General features: G+C 37.7%; 1 protein-coding gene across 1 annotated transcript in view; it reads left to right on the forward strand.

Annotated features, from left to right (window-relative positions):
* LOC105390166 overlaps positions 1-17,903 on the forward strand; it is a 65,905-nt gene extending 48,002 nt beyond the window's left edge. Inside the window, exons 17-24 of the mRNA XM_048631205.1 lie at positions 7,506-7,626; positions 7,732-7,769; positions 7,848-8,097; positions 13,229-13,337; positions 13,854-13,954; positions 15,457-15,618; positions 16,932-17,086; positions 17,504-17,903. Of these exons, the coding sequence (XP_048487162.1) occupies positions 7,506-7,626; positions 7,732-7,769; positions 7,848-8,097; positions 13,229-13,337; positions 13,854-13,954; positions 15,457-15,618; positions 16,932-17,086; positions 17,504-17,903 (1,336 nt within the window). The remainder of the gene's footprint in view (positions 1-7,505; positions 7,627-7,731; positions 7,770-7,847; positions 8,098-13,228; positions 13,338-13,853; positions 13,955-15,456; positions 15,619-16,931; positions 17,087-17,503) is intronic.
* The last annotated feature ends 821 nt before the right edge of the window (positions 17,904-18,724 follow it).

Genomic DNA, 18,724 nt, shown 5'->3' on the forward strand with positions numbered 1-18,724 from the left:
ATAAATTAAGTACATCTACACCTTTGCCTAACTCACTGATTCCACAAACACCATCAGAATCCCAATCGTCATCGATTCTATTGTTGTTTTTTTCTCTCCCTACTAACTCGCACATCACTACACAAACATGCGAAATGAGCATCGCAGAGAGTGACATGTGCGAGCCAATCTGTCGCTCCCGCGCCGGCGCACTCTCGAGTGGGACTAGCTGTCTCGCTTGCTCTTTCAGGGTCGTGATGAAGGGTGTTGTTGCTGTCTCGCTCTGGCGGACTTGCGGATTTTGGGTCTATGAGATGGTGTTGTGTGGGTGCAGTAGTTTTGTTCATTTGTTTTCGAATCGATTAATTGCTATTAGTTCATTTTATAAAAAAGAAAACTATCAGTTTGTTTGAATAACTCAGGTCTGCCAATAACGTTTCTGTTGAAACTTATATTATTTTATTGTAATTATACTTATACTTATATTAACTTTCTACTCCCGTATCTTTTATAGACTCCTAATATTGGTTCAATTATTTCAGGAAATCTATTCAATTCTTATGATATTCTTTCAAATCCGAACTGCATCGCTTCCAATACAGTGACTGTAACCCCTCTACACGTCACCCCAAATGTCTCGACTACTTAGCGCTGCTAGTTCCAGGATTATCACTTCACGTCGCGATGCACATTGTTGCCGTCCGATTGTCCGATCCGATTGTCGTCAGCTACTTGTGTTTATTGAATAGGGACAAAGACTTGAGGTGTTCCTCAGGGTGGTGTTTTAGGTCCTTTCTTGTTTAATATCTATATTTTTTTCATTAACAGAGTATATGGTTAACAGTACCTAATACCTAACTTAATTATGAATCCCTTATAAAATACTCGCGTAATAAAAAAACCTGATGACAGATAAACCCTCATCAAAAGTATATCATTCAAAATTTTTCATCGAGGCGTACCTATAACAAAAGCATTGGTCCTAGTTGTATGTTGTAAGTATACAATCTTCAATTTGATTGACTGAATACTGCGGGTGGGCTCTCAGTCAAATTTAACCCTGTGTCTAGAGTTTACTAGTTTAATACCCTTTCCACTATCAGTTTACTATCCCGTAGGGTCCTTTAATTACGAATGTATAGTAAGCAGACGTAATTAGTCGAGTTATTTCTAACTCTTCTCAGTTATTTCCACAATAAAATTAAGTGCTTTCGAAATTGAAGCCCTGCATTAAAATTCCGATGTACTTTAAAACCGACAATAACTTTATTCTGTCTTTCTTTTTATGGCCGTTTGTTAAGATGTGTGTTTGAAGTTGCGGCTTGGCATTATTTACATGTCACAGGCAGGCAAATGTACTGCATGTCGGACGCCCCACAGTCCACTGGTCTAGCGGCCTCACTCTAACTTACGTGGCTAGATAAGCAAGTCTGAGGACTAAGCTTTGGAGTGCTCTTTCTTTAATACCTATGTGTCTAGTTCGCCTCTATATTATTATTTTCGTTCAGTATTATTTCATTGTCATTACTTAATTATTTTGTTTATTGTTATTATGGCCCATGATGATGATGTTACGAAATGTAGGCAGTCGATTTATTTATGGTTTATTTCAAGTGCAAACCTAGTTTTCAGTGAAATATAACAAAAACAACTACTCCACTTTCGGAACTATATTGAACAAAAACTCTCACATCCGAACATCCTCTCCCACAAAATTATGAACAGTAACTAAGCATTTTAACATATGTCATAGCAATAGACCTTTTAACCTCTTTCCACATTCCCCACATGAAAGGAAGCGAGAACACGACATATTGGACTATAGACCATAACTCACCCACTTAAAGGCGCCGAAATACTCATAACTCTCTCAGAAATTAAGAAGGAAAACATTTTAAATGCAGCGGTAAATCGTACGGTGGTGTTGCCAGATCAGAGAGAATAATAATAAATATTTGTTTTCTATCAAAAAATATATCGTTCATACTAATTTAGTTATGTGTTACTAATTTGGTAATTTCGTATTTATTTATTGCGTCTCTGCTATTGGCAAGCTTATAATTACTAAGCTAACAAATAGGCAGGTATGGATTATGTCTTAAAAACGCATCTCTATTCGTTCATCCGTTTTGGAGCTATACAGTGACATACAGATAAAAACACGTCTATATCTGTCACTAGTCAATTCAAAATACACACCACAATTTATTCAAATTCTACGAATAAGCTGGCAACCCCGCACAAATAGATGCGTGCGCGTGCGTCGCTCCAGCTCGTGTTCCATTAGCGGGTTCGAATATAGAACACGGCGTGATTGGCCGACAGCGGCGGCGCCACATTGTAATGTCAGGAGTTGATGGGTTGAAGGTGATGGGGAGTTTTTTTTAAATCTCAGAGTAATAGATCTTGAAATAGGAAGCTTTTAAAATTTCACGGAAGTTGTTGTGTACTGAAGGTTAAAGCATTTTTTTTAATAGTGATTTGATGATGTTGGCTGGTGTTTTAGTTTTAGGTCGCCCTTTTTATGAAGTTTATGTGTGCAATAAGACCTTAGCCATGACCGGTAGTGATTGAATCAAGAAGTCCAAAGATGGTGGATGGCTTTAGGTGAAGCCTGCCTTGAAATGGATGATGACGATTACTAACAAAAAAGCACGTCATTAAAGTTTAAACGACAAGTTATCACGTTCAGACTTGGTTATAAAATCCGATGGTTCACCCACGTCAAGAAACCCCCATCATTATACGTCCCTAATCACCCAATACCCGAAGAAACAAGATAATTTTTCAACCTTTCCTTATCAAAACTATGTAAAACGGCGAGACACCGAACCGTCTCTAAAACAGACCATCCATTTTGGAATACTTGAGATTGTGTTATCGAAATACTTTGAAGGACACGGAGGTCTTGGATAAATATTCTGACCCCTAAAGGAGCTTCGACATATTTATATGTGCGGTCAAAAAAAAGGTTCTACATTTGAATACAGCGTCAGTTAAACACGTCTCCTGATCGTGACAAACACAAGAGATAGACTTGAGTTTGTCACCGTGGTGAAAGTATTAGCTCCAATTTCACAATAGTCGGTTAAATCGTAACCAGGGAAAGGTTGATCAATTATACGTCATCTCCATATAAAATTCTTGACAGATGTGTCAAAAGTCAACCATTCATAATGTTCCTGTTTATGATCTAACCGACAATGAAAGAAATTGGCACTTAGCCAGTCATATTAGCGCCAGTCGCGTATCCGCAAAATTTTGTATCTCTTACCTACTACAATACGAAATCAGCCACAGACATAATTTTATTTCAATATTCCTCCTTGAAAACTCGGAAAACTTACGGATATAATAAATACATAATACATTATAATAATAATAATAATAATAATAAAGCCTTTATTCAATAGAAATTTTTAACATGCAATTGACATTATTAAATTAAATTCACTTTATAATAATTATTCATGCATTTTTTAAGAATTATATAAATTTATATTTTTTGCTGACATTAAATTACAATAAAATTAAACAAAAATCAATAAAATTCCTACAATTCATTTAGTTATACAATAACATAAAATTAACATTATAAGTACTTATAGAATTGATGTCAGAAATAATAATTTAATTTTCAAAATAAATAAAAAATAATAATAATGTCAGACCAAGCAACACAAAGCAAAAAAATGATGTTTAATTTATATTCAAATGTCATCTTATTAAAAGTCCTTATAAGGACAGATGAGGCCTCTCACTTACTCAAAAATTTCAGTGAGGTGTGGTCTGTATCACCCTAGCTGACCAGGCTTGTCTGGGTGATTGATCATTTTGCAACGATTTTGAGCAATGAATATTTTTGCCATCTTGTTCCACGCAGCTCTATTATGGGCAAATCTCCACCACAGCGGATGGAATGCTCGTAACTCATCAGACCATCTCATGAGTGGTCTCCCGACTCCTCGCCTACCGTCTCTAGGTATCCACTCAGTAGTTAGTTTAGTCCATCTCTGGTCTTTAATTCTCATTACGTGACCCGCCCATTGCCACTTCAGTTTGTCTATTGTGGTGATGATGTCCTGAATCTTTGTCTGGTGCCTTATTACTTCATTTTCGATTCTATCCTTCAACTTTATACCCAGCATGCTGCGTTCCATTGCTCGTTGGTTCACTAGCAGTTTCGTTCTTTGTTTTTTGGTTGTTGACCAAGTCTGAGCTCCGTATGTCATAGTTGGTAGAACGCACATATTAAATACCTTTCTTTTAATAGATATGTGGAGGTTTGACTTAAAAATATACTTCAGTGACCAATACTTATACATTGCATCATATTATATATTCTATCCTATTCATATTAAAGAAGCTGAAAGTCCATTAATTAAAACTCAAAAGCGGCAAAAGTTGGTACCAAGCCGGAAACGACTGACCAATCGGAGGTCGGTGTCGGAAATTCCAAATTTAAATTCCTTGCGTTCCAACCGGCGCCATATTTTTTAGCCAAAGAGGTCGGGCAAGTATTTTTTTCTTTTTTATTAGACTCGGCTTAACCCTTTGATAGCCAAGCCTTTTATTCATTGCCATATTATTTGTCACATATCTTGTCCATGCTCAATTATTGCTCATCATTCAAAGTGTTTAGTAATAAACTTTATTAAATGCTTATTTTTCTATAAAAATATGTACTTACATACAATCTTCTTCTTTATTATTAGGTAGAAAATATGATTTCATTTGATAGCTACCTGGTTCGGCCGAGACCCTGTGTAAAGATTTGCTCTGCTGATTGGAAAAATCCTTGCCTTCTTTACGAAGATAATCAAAAACTTGCTTCCGTTGTCAATTTAATAACGTTGTCTTGCGCTTTTATTATGAAAAAAATATAACAAAATACAGAGTGTTGATAAAATAGAGTAGTAAGTTGCTAAGTTACTTTTTCTGAGACAACGTGACTGTGGTGAATATAAAAACAAAATTATAAAAAAGTAATTATAATGTTTATTCTTATCCTCACAACCCAATTATTATTGTTAATATAGGCTTTTACATTCCATGTCCTGTGCTATTTTTTTGAGGGTAATAAAATAATAGCTTACAAATTCCATTTAGCAGATATTGTTCACTATTTCGGGTACTTTAACCAGTATCCAGCAAGTTCACGCATAGAACCTCACCCTGTATAAAGGATGAACCCCAACGTGCTTCTCCGCTTGTATATTTACTGCAGAACGTCCAATTATAAACAATATCAATATTGACGCTGCACAAGATAACCAAATAAACCATCAAGGGAGGAAATCTCAAAATTAAATGGTGATTCTGGAAACAAAGAAGATAATTGTATAAAAATATTTTAAATATACACTTATTGAAAAGCGAGTTTTGTCCGCAGTGTTTACTTCTTATTGAAGGGTTTTAAGATAAAAGTTAATGATATCTAATCTGAAAGCCTTGCGTGAAAAAATATCGTTACGGAAATCTTAATTATTCAGTACTTGCGGATTTTGTCGTGACATAGAATACTGGAACAGTTAAATAAAATGTTACACAGGTATACCAAAACAAAATTTTGCAAAAAAAAACCACTTGAAATCTATAAAGATTGTACCAAAACCCATGCGGCCCTCCTCAAGGCAGCTTCTAACGTGTTTAAAGATTAAAGCCGCGCCGCCGCACGCCATTGGCTGATCTGATCCCTTTGATTAGCCGACAATCCTCGTGTTGCAGGGGCAAGCTTCCAACCTTACGGATTCTTGCTTTAAAACGAATTAAGCATGAGTTTAAGATGCTTTTAGTTTTGAGACAGACTCGCGCGCTATGTATACCTAGAGATGCAGCGAAGACGAAAAGTAGAATCCCTCTACTAGAATATATCCTACTAGAATACATACATATACTTACTCACGCCTGTCTCCCAGAGCGGTAGGCACAGACTATGAACCTCCATGTGCCACGATCCTGTCATAGATACTTCTTTTCTACTTTTCCGATCCTTAAAATAAATATCATATCTCTAAAACGTAACCTCTGGCTTTTGTACAACAGCTTCTATAGTTTTACACCACAGACTCAGTCATGTAACAATTACATGCCTACGATTGGTAGCTACTCTACATGGTGTAGCAAAAACACAACGCCTTAAAATATCACGTGACGATGACGTGACATTAGGTGTAGTATTTTGTGTTATCATTTTATGAAGTAGATTTTTTTGAAAATTGACTGACCACTTCTCCGCAATACTCCGCGTACTATAGTAGGTATACCACGTTGGCAACACCCTGTATAACGAGTCTATTTGGCATCATCGGCTGATCCTCCTGTGAGGGTCGTTGCACAAATATGGCTTGTTTGCGTTTCATACAGATTGTGGACGGGTTAAGGTGAATTCTCTTTGTTTATTGTGGCACGTGAATTGTGCATTTTTAGGTGCATCTATTTTCAACCTCGAATAAAACATTTCATCAAGTCTAAAACATTTTATTTATTATCATGTTATCAATGTGAACTTTGAATGTTAACTCCCCAAAATGAATTTGATGTTTTCTTTGAGAGATGACTCGATTCAAATTTGTATCTATTCTCGTTTCAAAATATTATAAATTAGTACCAAAGTATTTTTATCCATTGATTAGTCATCACTTAAATTTAGACCACATTTTAACGCGTTCTGCCCCTTAACAAGTGGATTAGACGCCGCTGACCTACTGCCATATTCACACGGAAGCTGAATTTTAATTGATTTACCTTTTTAACAGCTTCCCGTGAAGGAAAACATAATTGTTTTGACAATTCTGTTTGTTTTCATCACGGTCGAGCGAGGTATGCCGTTTCCCGTGACTCTGCCCACTTGTGAACACAGTCTGATTGTGTTTGACGATGATGTCGGCTAATAAACGGAAGTTGTTTTTGAAAACAACGGTGATTGGGAATCTTGGAGGTGTAAATAGTATTTGCGTGGTTAGGTTTGTTTATTTTATAATGAAGATTTCGACGTATTCCGATGGTGCAGCGCTTAATAAATACTGCCGTATCTTTTTTCGCGAATTTCCAAATCTCGTAGAGCGAAATTTGATCAGAGCAACCCTCTGAGTCACGTCCTTTCGGCTTACTACACCACTTTTGTAACATCATGTTTAACATTTAAAACGTCCCTTCTATGAAACATCTTAAAGTCGGAGGGAGATGTAGTCCCTGCAGAAAGATATTTTTACTGTCATCAATAAAAAACCTTATTTTTGTATTATTAAATTTTATTGTATTTTAATGCCTGAAATAAACATCACATTCCGTTGTTACAGCTACATCTACCTCAGCATACGTCCTCTCAGCATATTTCTCCACATTGTCATCAATATCAGTTTCTTTATCATCATAATTCGTTGTTGCAGCATATATCTTCACTGTGTCACCAATAGATTCTTCAACATCACATTCCATTGTTCCAGCTACATTTTCCTCAGCATAATATATCTCCACTGTCTTATCCATACCAGTTTCTCTGATGTCGTATTCTGTTGTTGCAGGTACATCTGCCTCAGCGGCTGCGTGACGGCAATCACGGACAAGTCCCCGGCGCGGGACGGCGTGCAAGCTCTGCTCACTGTCTGTGTGGAGGTCTGCCATCCGTGTGAAGTGGACGATGTGGTAAGACATCACTATCATCATCGTTATTGGCATCTGCATCGAGATCAATGTCATTGGCTTTTGCATAGTCATCACTGGTACAATGCTCATCCACATTATTATCAGTGGCATCATGTCACTGTTACTTACTGCACCGTGCCTGTGTATGCCAACCGTGTAGCGTTGATGATATGAGGTGACGCACGTCATACTAGCCTCATTATTGTTATCATTTGCATCAGCTTCAACATCATAATCATTGATACATCAGTGTTAATCTTTCTCCACCCCCAACAGACTTGCCAAGACCGCCAGTTGGCGCTCGAGGCCCTCCGCGCGTCGCTCACGGGCGGCATGGCCGGCTGTCGCAATGAGCTCTGTTCCCTCTTCGCCACCGGCTGCGACTTGCACGACCCTGCCGAGTTCGTGCGCGCCGCGAGGACTGCCCACATGCTGTGTGCTGCGGCCAAGCTCGATTACATCACGCTGCAGGTTAGTGGCGTTGAATGTGAGGATAAGTGTGTCTGTATTGTGTAGGAATAGACGTGGTCCTAGAAGAACGCCTTGTGGAACTGATATGAAACAGTTGGTTTGCTGAACAAATATCAATAATAGTAAGTACGTTACGTTAACGTTCCTTCATTAAATGCTTCTAATAATTCTATTCAGAGACAGCGCGAAGTTCCAGTAGGTGGCTCTCTCGAGTAAAACCTATGTACATTTCCTCGTAATTTTAGCTCAGCCAGCCTATCTAGGTACTAACGGTAAACTGTTATACAGACGCACTTAATGAAAGTTCATTAATTCGTCAATAGGCATCTTAATTTTTACAAAATTTCAAATTGATACTGCAAAAAGTCTTGTAACCGAACCATACCCAAACCCTCCCTATACACTAATGAGCCAACACAGGCCACAAAGCCATCAATTAATACGCTCGCCGATAACGTTACAGAGCAAAGACTTCGAACGAAACACGAATTTATTCCGAGCACATCTCTCTCTGTTTGCTTTGGCTCCTTAATTAACTGTAGTATCATTACCTACTGTTGGTCGGGGGCAAACATTTCGAGATGCGCGCAGTTCAGTAGCTGAGTGGATGTTGGAATCGAGGGGATGCATTGGATATGGTGTTTTAACGTTTGGTCAGATTTTAGATGTATAGGATGGTGCAGACCTTGGGAGGTTGTGCCTTTTTGTTAGTTTTTTATGTTAATTATCGACAGCAAGATTCTTTTACTAAAACTCTTTTCAATTCTTAATTAAAAGTTCTAGTCATGCTATTGAAACTCGTATGCAAACTAAAATGTCCATTTAATTCAAGCCGTAAAATATTAAACTAATGTACTCTACCTACCTATGTAATAAATGTAATGATTATTACTTTTAGTTTACTTTATCTGTGAAAAAGAGCGACACAGTACCGTAAAGCTGAGCTACACGAAAGGAGAGGCCAACCCACTACTATACGCAACAGTGGGCGATAATGGGCTTTTGATCATGATAATCATACCCTTACCTGTTTGGTGTATCAGTAGTCCAATTTAGTTCAAGCTTTTTGAATAATTCCAACCTCAAACTAAATTGAATACAAACATACCAAATCTCTAAAAGCATACCTCATCCACAAAGCACAGACACTGCAGTGCTGAATGCAGATCTGTGGTGAATGCGATGTGTGCAGTTCTTTGCGTCTCATCTCGAGAGACTTACTGCATGTACCCTCTGTTTGTCTTCGCTAACTATGTTTTGTTGTGCAACGTTATTGACTATATTATTGTAGTTGACCGCTTGCATTGTCTGTGCTTTTGCAGATTCATAGAAATGGTTTTTAGTTTTTTTTTTGTGGGAACTGAAAGTTATTGTTTATATTTAGACGACCCAATGGTGTAGTGGTTGGTGACCCTGACTGCTACGCCGTAGGGCCTGCTACATTCTGACCCTACCGGCTACCTGTCTAAGATCCAGCAGTTTACTTATTATGCTCTTATTCGTTAGGTAGCTAGGATACAGAAAGATAGCTGGCTAACGGCGCCGATATGTCAGTTTTAAAATCTAGCTGAACCAGCTGCCACTACACGGGTTCGTTATCGACGTAGATAAACGTATTTATGGCGAATCGCCATTTAGTGATGGCACTGTCATTGGTGGAAAGCGCATTAAACGAGTTTATCGATGACGATAACGAATCCGTGTAGCGGCCTGATAAGCTCGAGATAAATATCCATACAAAAATCAATCGACGTTGGTAACCATCTTTCTGTCTATAAGTACATATACAGCTTCACTTGAAAAAAGTAATTTCCGAAAAACAAACATGTAACCTAAACTTTGCAACGAAGACACAGAACCAAACAGCGCACCGCAATATTGAATTATCATGCACGTGGCGGCTATTGGGGATCCGTTGCTAAAATATTTAATCTGATGCAGTAGACACTAGCAGGAACATTATACAGGGTGGTCGCGACGTGTGCGCGCAACTCTCCGGCGGATTTTCAACTTGAATAGTATAAACATGTTGGTTAGGCAAATACTGGGTGCAGTTTTATGTGCGATCGAAGCAATAGGCTGTAGTTCGCTTTTTCGTTACCAAACTAACTTAAATTAGAAATAAAATTCATTTATATCAAACACCATGCAGATACCACACAAAAATAAGTAAAAAAAATAAATTAAAAGTGTATTTTTAAAAAAATAATATGATCCGGTGTGTTGGTTTCCGGTGCTGTAACGAGTCCTAGCTCGACGTGATGCTATGGTAGTGTGTCGATGCGCTGTTAATGCCTTTGTTAGGGAAAACTTTTTTCACGAACCTCTTTGTATGTAAATAATGGTATATGGGGTATCGTGTTAGATGTCGATTCAGTCACTTATAAAATTCAACCCTATTTACCCAGTTTATGTATTTATTTGGCTACTTGTAACTTTTATCAGTTTTCCATATTGTACCAATTATTTCAATAATATCAATTTAAGTCACCAGAAATATTACAATAACAATCTACGCCACTCGAAATTCACCGTGCAATTTAAAGTCCTTCCCAGAAACATAAAAATTTTATCCACCCCAAACTCCCATAACGTTCCAACATCATCATCATCTGGCGATCCGAACTAATAAACATATAATTGTGTTTATAATCTATTACACACAAACAGCCCTCGTCCCCACAGACAACAATTATTCAAAGCTTTATACGAGGGCACATAGACATCAAAGTTTGCGCTAAGGGAATCTACTGTTCATTCTTCCTTGTCCTTTACTACTGCCAAAGTTTCACCAAAAATAGCTTCTATATCTTTGTGAACAAAGTCTTTGCCTGCTATGGGTTGGGGAATCCCAGAGGACTAAAGATTATTGGATGGGAAGACGGGTCCTAAGGGACATCTAATGTGTAGGTAAGATGATACGGTTCGCGAATTTTGTAGTGCCGTGTGGTTTAGTGATTTCTGGGGGAGTCGGTCTGATGGTTGTTTTGTGTTGGACTGGATATTTTATTGATAATACTTTTATATTTATAATCATAACTTGTTGACTTAAAACTTACAAGCATTTTTAGATGCGTACTTTTCCTGAATATATTTTATAACCTTTCATAGCACTCACGAGGAATGAAAAAATACTACTTTCAAAATGCCGATACTCTTTTAGTTGGTAATATTCTGATGCGCTGTTAAATATTAAGTACCTACTCAATATTAAAGACTGCGTCAATAAGCTAGAGCCCTTTCCGTTTAGGAGTATTAATTAGGTGCTATTGTCACTGGAACTTTTTCATTGCTCGTGAGTGTATTTTTCACTTTGGAAACAGGAAAACGTTAACTTTTTTTTTGCAAACTATACTAACTTGTACCAGGCATTCTGATTCCGTCCATCCATCAACGCTTAGTTCAGCGGTCACGTCTTGAATCTGGTCGCGTGCTCAAATCACATCAAACTGTCGAGACTTCTGACCGGAGATAGGAACCGCCGGGGTTCCACAAGGAGGCGAGTTTGGACCCTCTAGTTAAAATGTCATCTATGGATAGTTTTTGTTATCCTTAGATTGATCGTTGGGTGATGTTTTTCGTTAACATTGCTCTATTAGTGTTTTCGTAAAACTCATTTTCCATTGGTAAAATTTATAGTATAAGTACATCAATATTTGAGTTGCTCGTGTTTTACTGAATTCGTATTAGGCAATTCTAGAATATTCCCATGGGTTAGTTAGAACTGTTAGAAGATATACCTATTATTATTTTTACCATTGTTTGTTTTACGTGTGTTTTTGTGCATAATTATCAATGTTTATTAACTAACTACTTACCGTTAACGCTTTACGCATTTAGTTGAAAACAAATATTAATTTGTGATACCGCATAATTAAGTAGTGGTTTCATTAAATTAAAACATATTTACGTTTTGTTAACTTAACCGGCGTATAAAAAAAGTACGTATGATGATTTTATGTTGTTCCCTTAGTTCAGAAATTTGTTAATCCCTTACTCCACTGAACACCTACGCTAAAGTTTCAAAAAATTTCTTATAGACCAAACGGTGAACAGTGAACTAATAAAATAATAGGGTCCAAACTCAAAGGCCCTCCAGTTGTGAACCTGAAAGCAACAGAGCATATCTTAGCGTGACCTGAGCCAGTTTGCAACATACCAGATTTAGTTCCCGACAGATTTGTTTGTGGGATGTCCGTTTTCCGGACTCGTCTGCCCTTTGAAACTTTCACGATGTGATTATGTCGTGTGTGTTTTTGTTGGAAGGATTTAGTTGCGGTTTTTTTCTCGGCTATTTGTAAAGGTGAATTATTTTATGTTTCAGTCGACAAGTCGAGTTTGCTTTTGACCAGTTTTGCATTCTCATAAGAATCAATCGTGAAGTTATGAAGTTATGTGCCAATTTAATGAGCTATAGGCTGCCTAACCAGAAAAAAGAGACCTCTCTACCATACACTTGAACACGCAGTACAGTAAATATTACTCAATAGGCTGCCTTCTCGCTAAAATCTCTTCCAGGCAATCTTTGGGTGGAGGAATAACAATAACTCTATCTATCGATAGCGGTCACTTACTTTCATACGATTTTGACAGAATGCAACTTTTTATGTGTCAAAATCGTATGATAGGAACTCTCAGCTATCGATAGATTAGATAGAGTATTGAAACTGGCAGTTAAATAATTGGAAGGTGTACAGATATTGCCCTCGTTATATGGTTGTCTGGAAGAGATTACTTTTAGTAATAAGGTCGCCGATTGTGCTATTTATTTTCTTTTCCATGTTTGTAAAACTGTTACTGTTTGTGTGCAATAAAGAGTATTTTATCTTTTATCTTTATCTTTTATCTTAAAAAAGAGACATCTCTACCAATTCAATACACACACGACACGAACACGCAGTAAGTACAGTAAATATTACTCAATACGCGGCCTTATTGCTAATCTCTTCCAGGCCCTTTGAAAAGATGGCTCTGAAGTTTCTTGCCTCCGTTCTTCTCCTAAGAGCCCCCTATCCGAACGTAGAGTACTTTGTAAAAATTGACGTACGTTCATCAGAAAAAAGTATATTTATACGATGAATGATTTATAGAATAAATGGGGAAGGTGTACAAACATTGTCTTTGTCTGCAGGAGTCATTCGGCGAGGGTCGCTGGCCGCTGGAGTTCCGCGCCGCCGTCGCGCGTCTGCTGTCTCAGCATGCACCGCGGGACCAGGAGGAGCCCCGGGAGAATGATAAACGTGAGTCTGATAGATAAAAAATTCATTTATTCCACCATCATACATAGACAACAAATCACTATTACAGAAGATATACATAATAACGGCAATACTTATAGCTAGTTAGAACCAAGCTATGATATAACGCAGATGAGTACTTAATTAGTTGTGGAATTACTCAGCGTGGATGTTTACTGGTATGACCAAACCGCAGATTTTGAGTTACCTCCCATTTCATTATTCTGAGGGCGCAGAATTACTTAAATTAAATTTTGATATCAAGAAAAAGACGTTTCATCATCATCTATAACAGCAACAGCATCTAATAACTCTGCCCTCGGCCTTTCTTATCAAACCACTTCCTGTTGCATGTCTAAGATCGTTGACGAGCGTACCCCCTTATCCTCTTTCAATATACCTACCTACTGTAAAGATTTTTTTAAGCTCTCTTGTTTATTAAGCTTCGTTGCACAAATAATCATATTATTCAAGGCAAAGGCATACACATATTTATGCATAGTTTCCGTTTGTCCCCAGATCTGACTCACAAGCGTCTCGACAAAACACTGGTGGAAACCATGGTGTTGGATCTCATAATTATAGTCGGATTTGTTATCGTGAACAATCCCCAACTTCAGGTGAGTTTAGTACAATAATGTCCTATGTACCGGTGGCAGTAGTGAGTCAGCGACTGACAACTTATCTGACTGCTATTTTTACAGTTAATCAAAACCATAGGTATTTTACAAGTTGCAAAGTAAGCATTGTCCATTTTCTGACTTTACAAAGTGATGCTGAAACGGATATGATAACTAACTAAATAGCATTATGCAATGTGTGTAATAAAGTCAATACCAAAAAACTTGTTAGACCCAATAGATTGAAATAAAATTATCATTCTTACTCATCAACATACAAGATTAGCGCCTCATTAACAATATTTTCCGTTCACTGTCAATGTTTTTAAATTATTATTTGTTATGCTTATCAGTAATAGTTTCCCATGAAACATGCGGGTACACAAACACCTGTAGCGAACCGCGTAAACACGTGTTAGATATGTCTTACATCATTACTTATTCCATTTGCATAGTCCAAGATAATAGGGTGGGTTTCACGACAGTCGTTTTAGAAAATTATTTCAATGATAGATAGTTTGAAAGGTCAGTTTTTATTGGATTCTTATCTTGGACAGGTTTTATAGTCTGATTAAGAATTTTATTGAATATCTAATTGTTTATTTCTGTGTACATTAATGAACATAGGAGTTGGTTTTTACTGGACACCTGCAGATTATTAGCTCGTAATAAGGACAAGTTTTTATTGCGACTTTAAAGATAGTGACTACAGCTACTTAACAAGTCACGCTGGTTAGGTATTAGAGCTAACATAATTACTTTCTTTATGTGTTTCTGTAGTTTAACTGGTTAGATATTAAATAAAATATGGTCATTTACTTAGATTAGACCAAAATGTAAAGAATTATGTATTACAATGCAGTATGTACAAATTGTACATTTCAACAAAAAATACAAATATTTTTATAATATACTAAGAATTATTCATACCTAATGCTTTAAGTGCAAAGTCACACGTATTTTCTAACTAATACCGGGCAATCGACCTTCAAATGCCTTCATTACCGTACATGCGGGCTTGAGGCGTCATTCGCATAGTAATTCCACGAAATTCTCCCGAGTTCTCACGGAGCACAGGTGTTTGGACACAGGTGTGCCTCAAGGAAGTGTTCTTGGGCCGGTGTCGTTCCGCGATTAAGTAGGGGCGAATAGGGTGACCGGTGACGTAAAATTACTTGCTACTTTGTTAATAATTGATTGGCTTTTTATGGGCTATTGTTCTGTTTGTTGTAAGGTGTTAAAACGGTTGATGTTACGATCGTTTTTAATGATAGTAGTAGTATGATTTTTAGTTACTGAACTGTTTTTATTACAGAGTGTTTAAAAAAGATAATACTTAGAAAGCCTAAAGGGCTAATTCTGAACAACTTTTGTTTCTACGACCCCTAAAATATCAGACTGAACCACCCCGTTCCGGCTTACAATACCATTTTCACAACACCAGTATATCTCGTTTACCGTTTTTGCAATAAACTCTTATAACTCGATTAACCGTCCACCAGGAGACAATCTGCAAGGACTGGAGCATGGTCAGGCACCTGTGCACGCTGCCGGCGAGCTGGCTTGTGACCACTCCCCACTGCAAGGTGCTATTGCCGACCCTGGCGGTGCTGGCACAGCATCCGCCCAATGTGGAGATTATGGAGGCCGAGCTGAGCATGGAGGTGAGTAGGTTGGAGGAAGGTGAGGGGTTCCTTTGGGAGGAAGAAGCTTGAAGGTGAGTGAGAGAGATGCAGAAATCCAGAGATTATGGCGGCTGAGATGAGTATGGAGGTAAAAGTCCGGCTCGAAGGACCGTCAGCAGTGGCGATCTCTTTCACGGTGGCGAAGACTGATCGCTGAGCAAGTAGGTAGGCTGAGCAAGTGTAGGGGAGGAGTTTCTTTGGGAGGAATGAGCTTGAAGGTAAGTGAGGGTTAGGTTTTTGAAACAGCAGCCAGAGACCAGTCAGAGTCACTAAACTCTACCCATCCGAGCTGGGTTTGAGTGTAAGTGAGAGTGGGGCGGAGAAATGGGAGATCAGAAGTGACAAAAGTAACAACAGCTCAATGACAGACGATGGAACTTCTCACTATGTCTGTTTAGTCACCGAATACCAAATATCATCTCTCGCTTTTAGTTAAATTAATAATACAATACAATACAATACACTTTATTTGCACCTAATAATGATAATCTTAGTTATTGGAGATGATACGAGTAGATATAGAAGTTTAATCGTATATTTATCTACATGAAACCTCTTGAAATACTTGTTCATCAACTATCGATTTTCACCATTGCTATATTTTTGACAGTACCTACGTGGTATTCACTGGAAAACAGCTGTTTATACCTATTATGTAGGTATATGCGCTTTCTCTCATGAATTGATAAATTATTCAGCGGCCTAACGAAATCCCTCCCCAAAACTAAAACATTTAACAGCATCTGTGTTTTGTTGTGAATATTAGATGATGTACTTCATTCACAAGACCCAGGTGTCTGTAGGACCGTAATAGTCGTTTCTTTCTTGATTAACAAAGATAATTTGAGATAATGTGGCTAGTTACATTATTGAATGGAAGTAGGCGAAAGCTTGGGACAGTCTCCAAAGAATTATGTTCTTTAAACTTTATAGGTAAACTAAGCCTAAATATGGTTATGGAAAAAGTTTTTTCAAAGAGTTCAAATTACTCCGACAAGGAAAAAAAACTCGCTTAATTACGTCTGTTCTGTTTAAAAAATTTAGTTTATTTGGTGTCGACATTTTGTGAGTGGATCTTTTTCATTGCTCGCGTCTGTAATTCTAACTTGTCGGTCCGGGGGGCGTCCCAGGCTTCACTTGCCTGTTCAACTGTTTACGGTCTCCACTCGAGAACTCATGTACCTCCACCACAGCAGTCTTTATTGATTAAGTTTGATGGTTTTAGCACACATATTGGACTAAGTTTGTTGATATTTGACATAATTGCTAACATAGTTTCTTTGTCCGAACAGTTGATTGAAGAGTACATCATGAGCGAGGATGCTGCGCATATCAAGCTGGTGCAAGTGATCAAAGAGGGACGCAAGAAGAAGTTGAAAGAACTGGAACAAAAACTTAAAGAAGAACTAGAACGTCAACTAGAATTAGAACGAGAACGTGAACTTGCGTAAGAGAATAGAATAGCATCATTTTTATTTCAGACATTAGTCCATATTTGTGCTAGTAACTTATTAGATAAAATTATTTTATTTTAACAAAATGATTGAAATTAAATATATTTTCAAATTTAATTGTTGCATAAAGAGTATACTAAGCCGAAAAGGGTGAGTCGGGGGATCATTCTAACCAACTTTTTTCTACGAGTTTTGAAATTTCACAAAAATAATTCCTTTTCCATAGTAACTTTGTTGGTCACGTAACTTTTTACTATACAGAACTATATTTTTTTCGCGAATATCAAAAACTTAGTAGTAGAACAAAGCTAGTTCAAAATGAGCCCTTTCGGCTTAGTATATTAGTATATTATATACTTTTTGCAAAACCCTGCATAATACTTATTTACCAAAAATATTTTGATTTCTAGGGCTATGGAATCTGTGGACCCAGCGGCACAAAACAGTGCTTCTGTGGACCCAGTGGCACCAGATACGGCTATGGGCTCTGTGGACCCAGTAGCACAAAACAGTGCTTCTGTGGACCCAGTGGCACAAGATGGGGCTATGGACTCTGTGGACCCAGTAGCACAAAACAGTGCTTCTGTGGACCCAGTGGCACAAGATGGGGCTATGGACTCTGTGGACCCAGCGGCACAAAACAGTGCTTCTGTGGACCCAGTGGCTCAGAATGGGGCTATGAGCTCTGTGGTCCCAGTGGCACAAAATACGGATATCGACCCTCCTCCTAAAGATCTTCAGGATTCGACTGACGACGCTGCCCCGGATCCAGCGGATAAGGAAAGCCACTCTCTTTCCCATGAATTGTAATAATTATTCCATTTTGTTTTTATGCTTTTCTATCTAGTTACAGGCCGTCTTTCTTGAAAGTATTATTATGCAATGGCAAATATACATACAGATATAAACAAGACTATGATTTAGTTAACTTAAGTAGAACCACTATTAAGAAGTTTACTTTGTTTAACGACGAATATTTATACGTCAATATAATAAATAACACATTTGGATATATCGGGCTTTCTTAACGTGTTAGAGACTGCATCACTAAATAATTCCTCTGGAACAAGCACAAACTAAATTCAATCGTATTACAGGTTCCATAATGGTTTTCATTCCGTGAAACGGTCTCTAAGGGTGAGGCCTTATTAGTGCGTTGCGCTTCGTTGTGTCACGATGTCAACGGGCAATGTAATAAAAATATTTGTAAAACTACGCAGAGACGACGCCGCGCAACGCACCATTGGGGCATCGTTTATACGTTGGCGTACTTTTGAACCAGTCTTAGTTCCACCAATCACATAGAGCGCTGTGACAAATCGTCGCGTCATAGACCTCGGTAACTTCGACAAGTCGTGATTGGTGTACTCAACGCTTTGAATTTCTAGTCTTAGTTACATTTTTCCATTATTCGTAGTGTTTATTTTGGTTCTTTTTCTTAAAATACACTACTTTTTCTTCAACGTCTTCTGCATTTTAATTTAAAATGAACGGATTGGAAAAACACGGACTTTTAATATAAACCTATTTGATTGAAGCATCATTGGAATTGTCTATGCATTTAGAATCTCTAGATTCAACATCGGATTATGACATACACCCGGATTAGGAATAACACGGATTGGTAAGAT

Source organism: Plutella xylostella, chromosome 28 (genome assembly GCF_932276165.1).
Source record: "Plutella xylostella chromosome 28, ilPluXylo3.1, whole genome shotgun sequence".
Taxonomy (NCBI): Eukaryota; Metazoa; Arthropoda; class Insecta; order Lepidoptera; family Plutellidae; genus Plutella; species Plutella xylostella.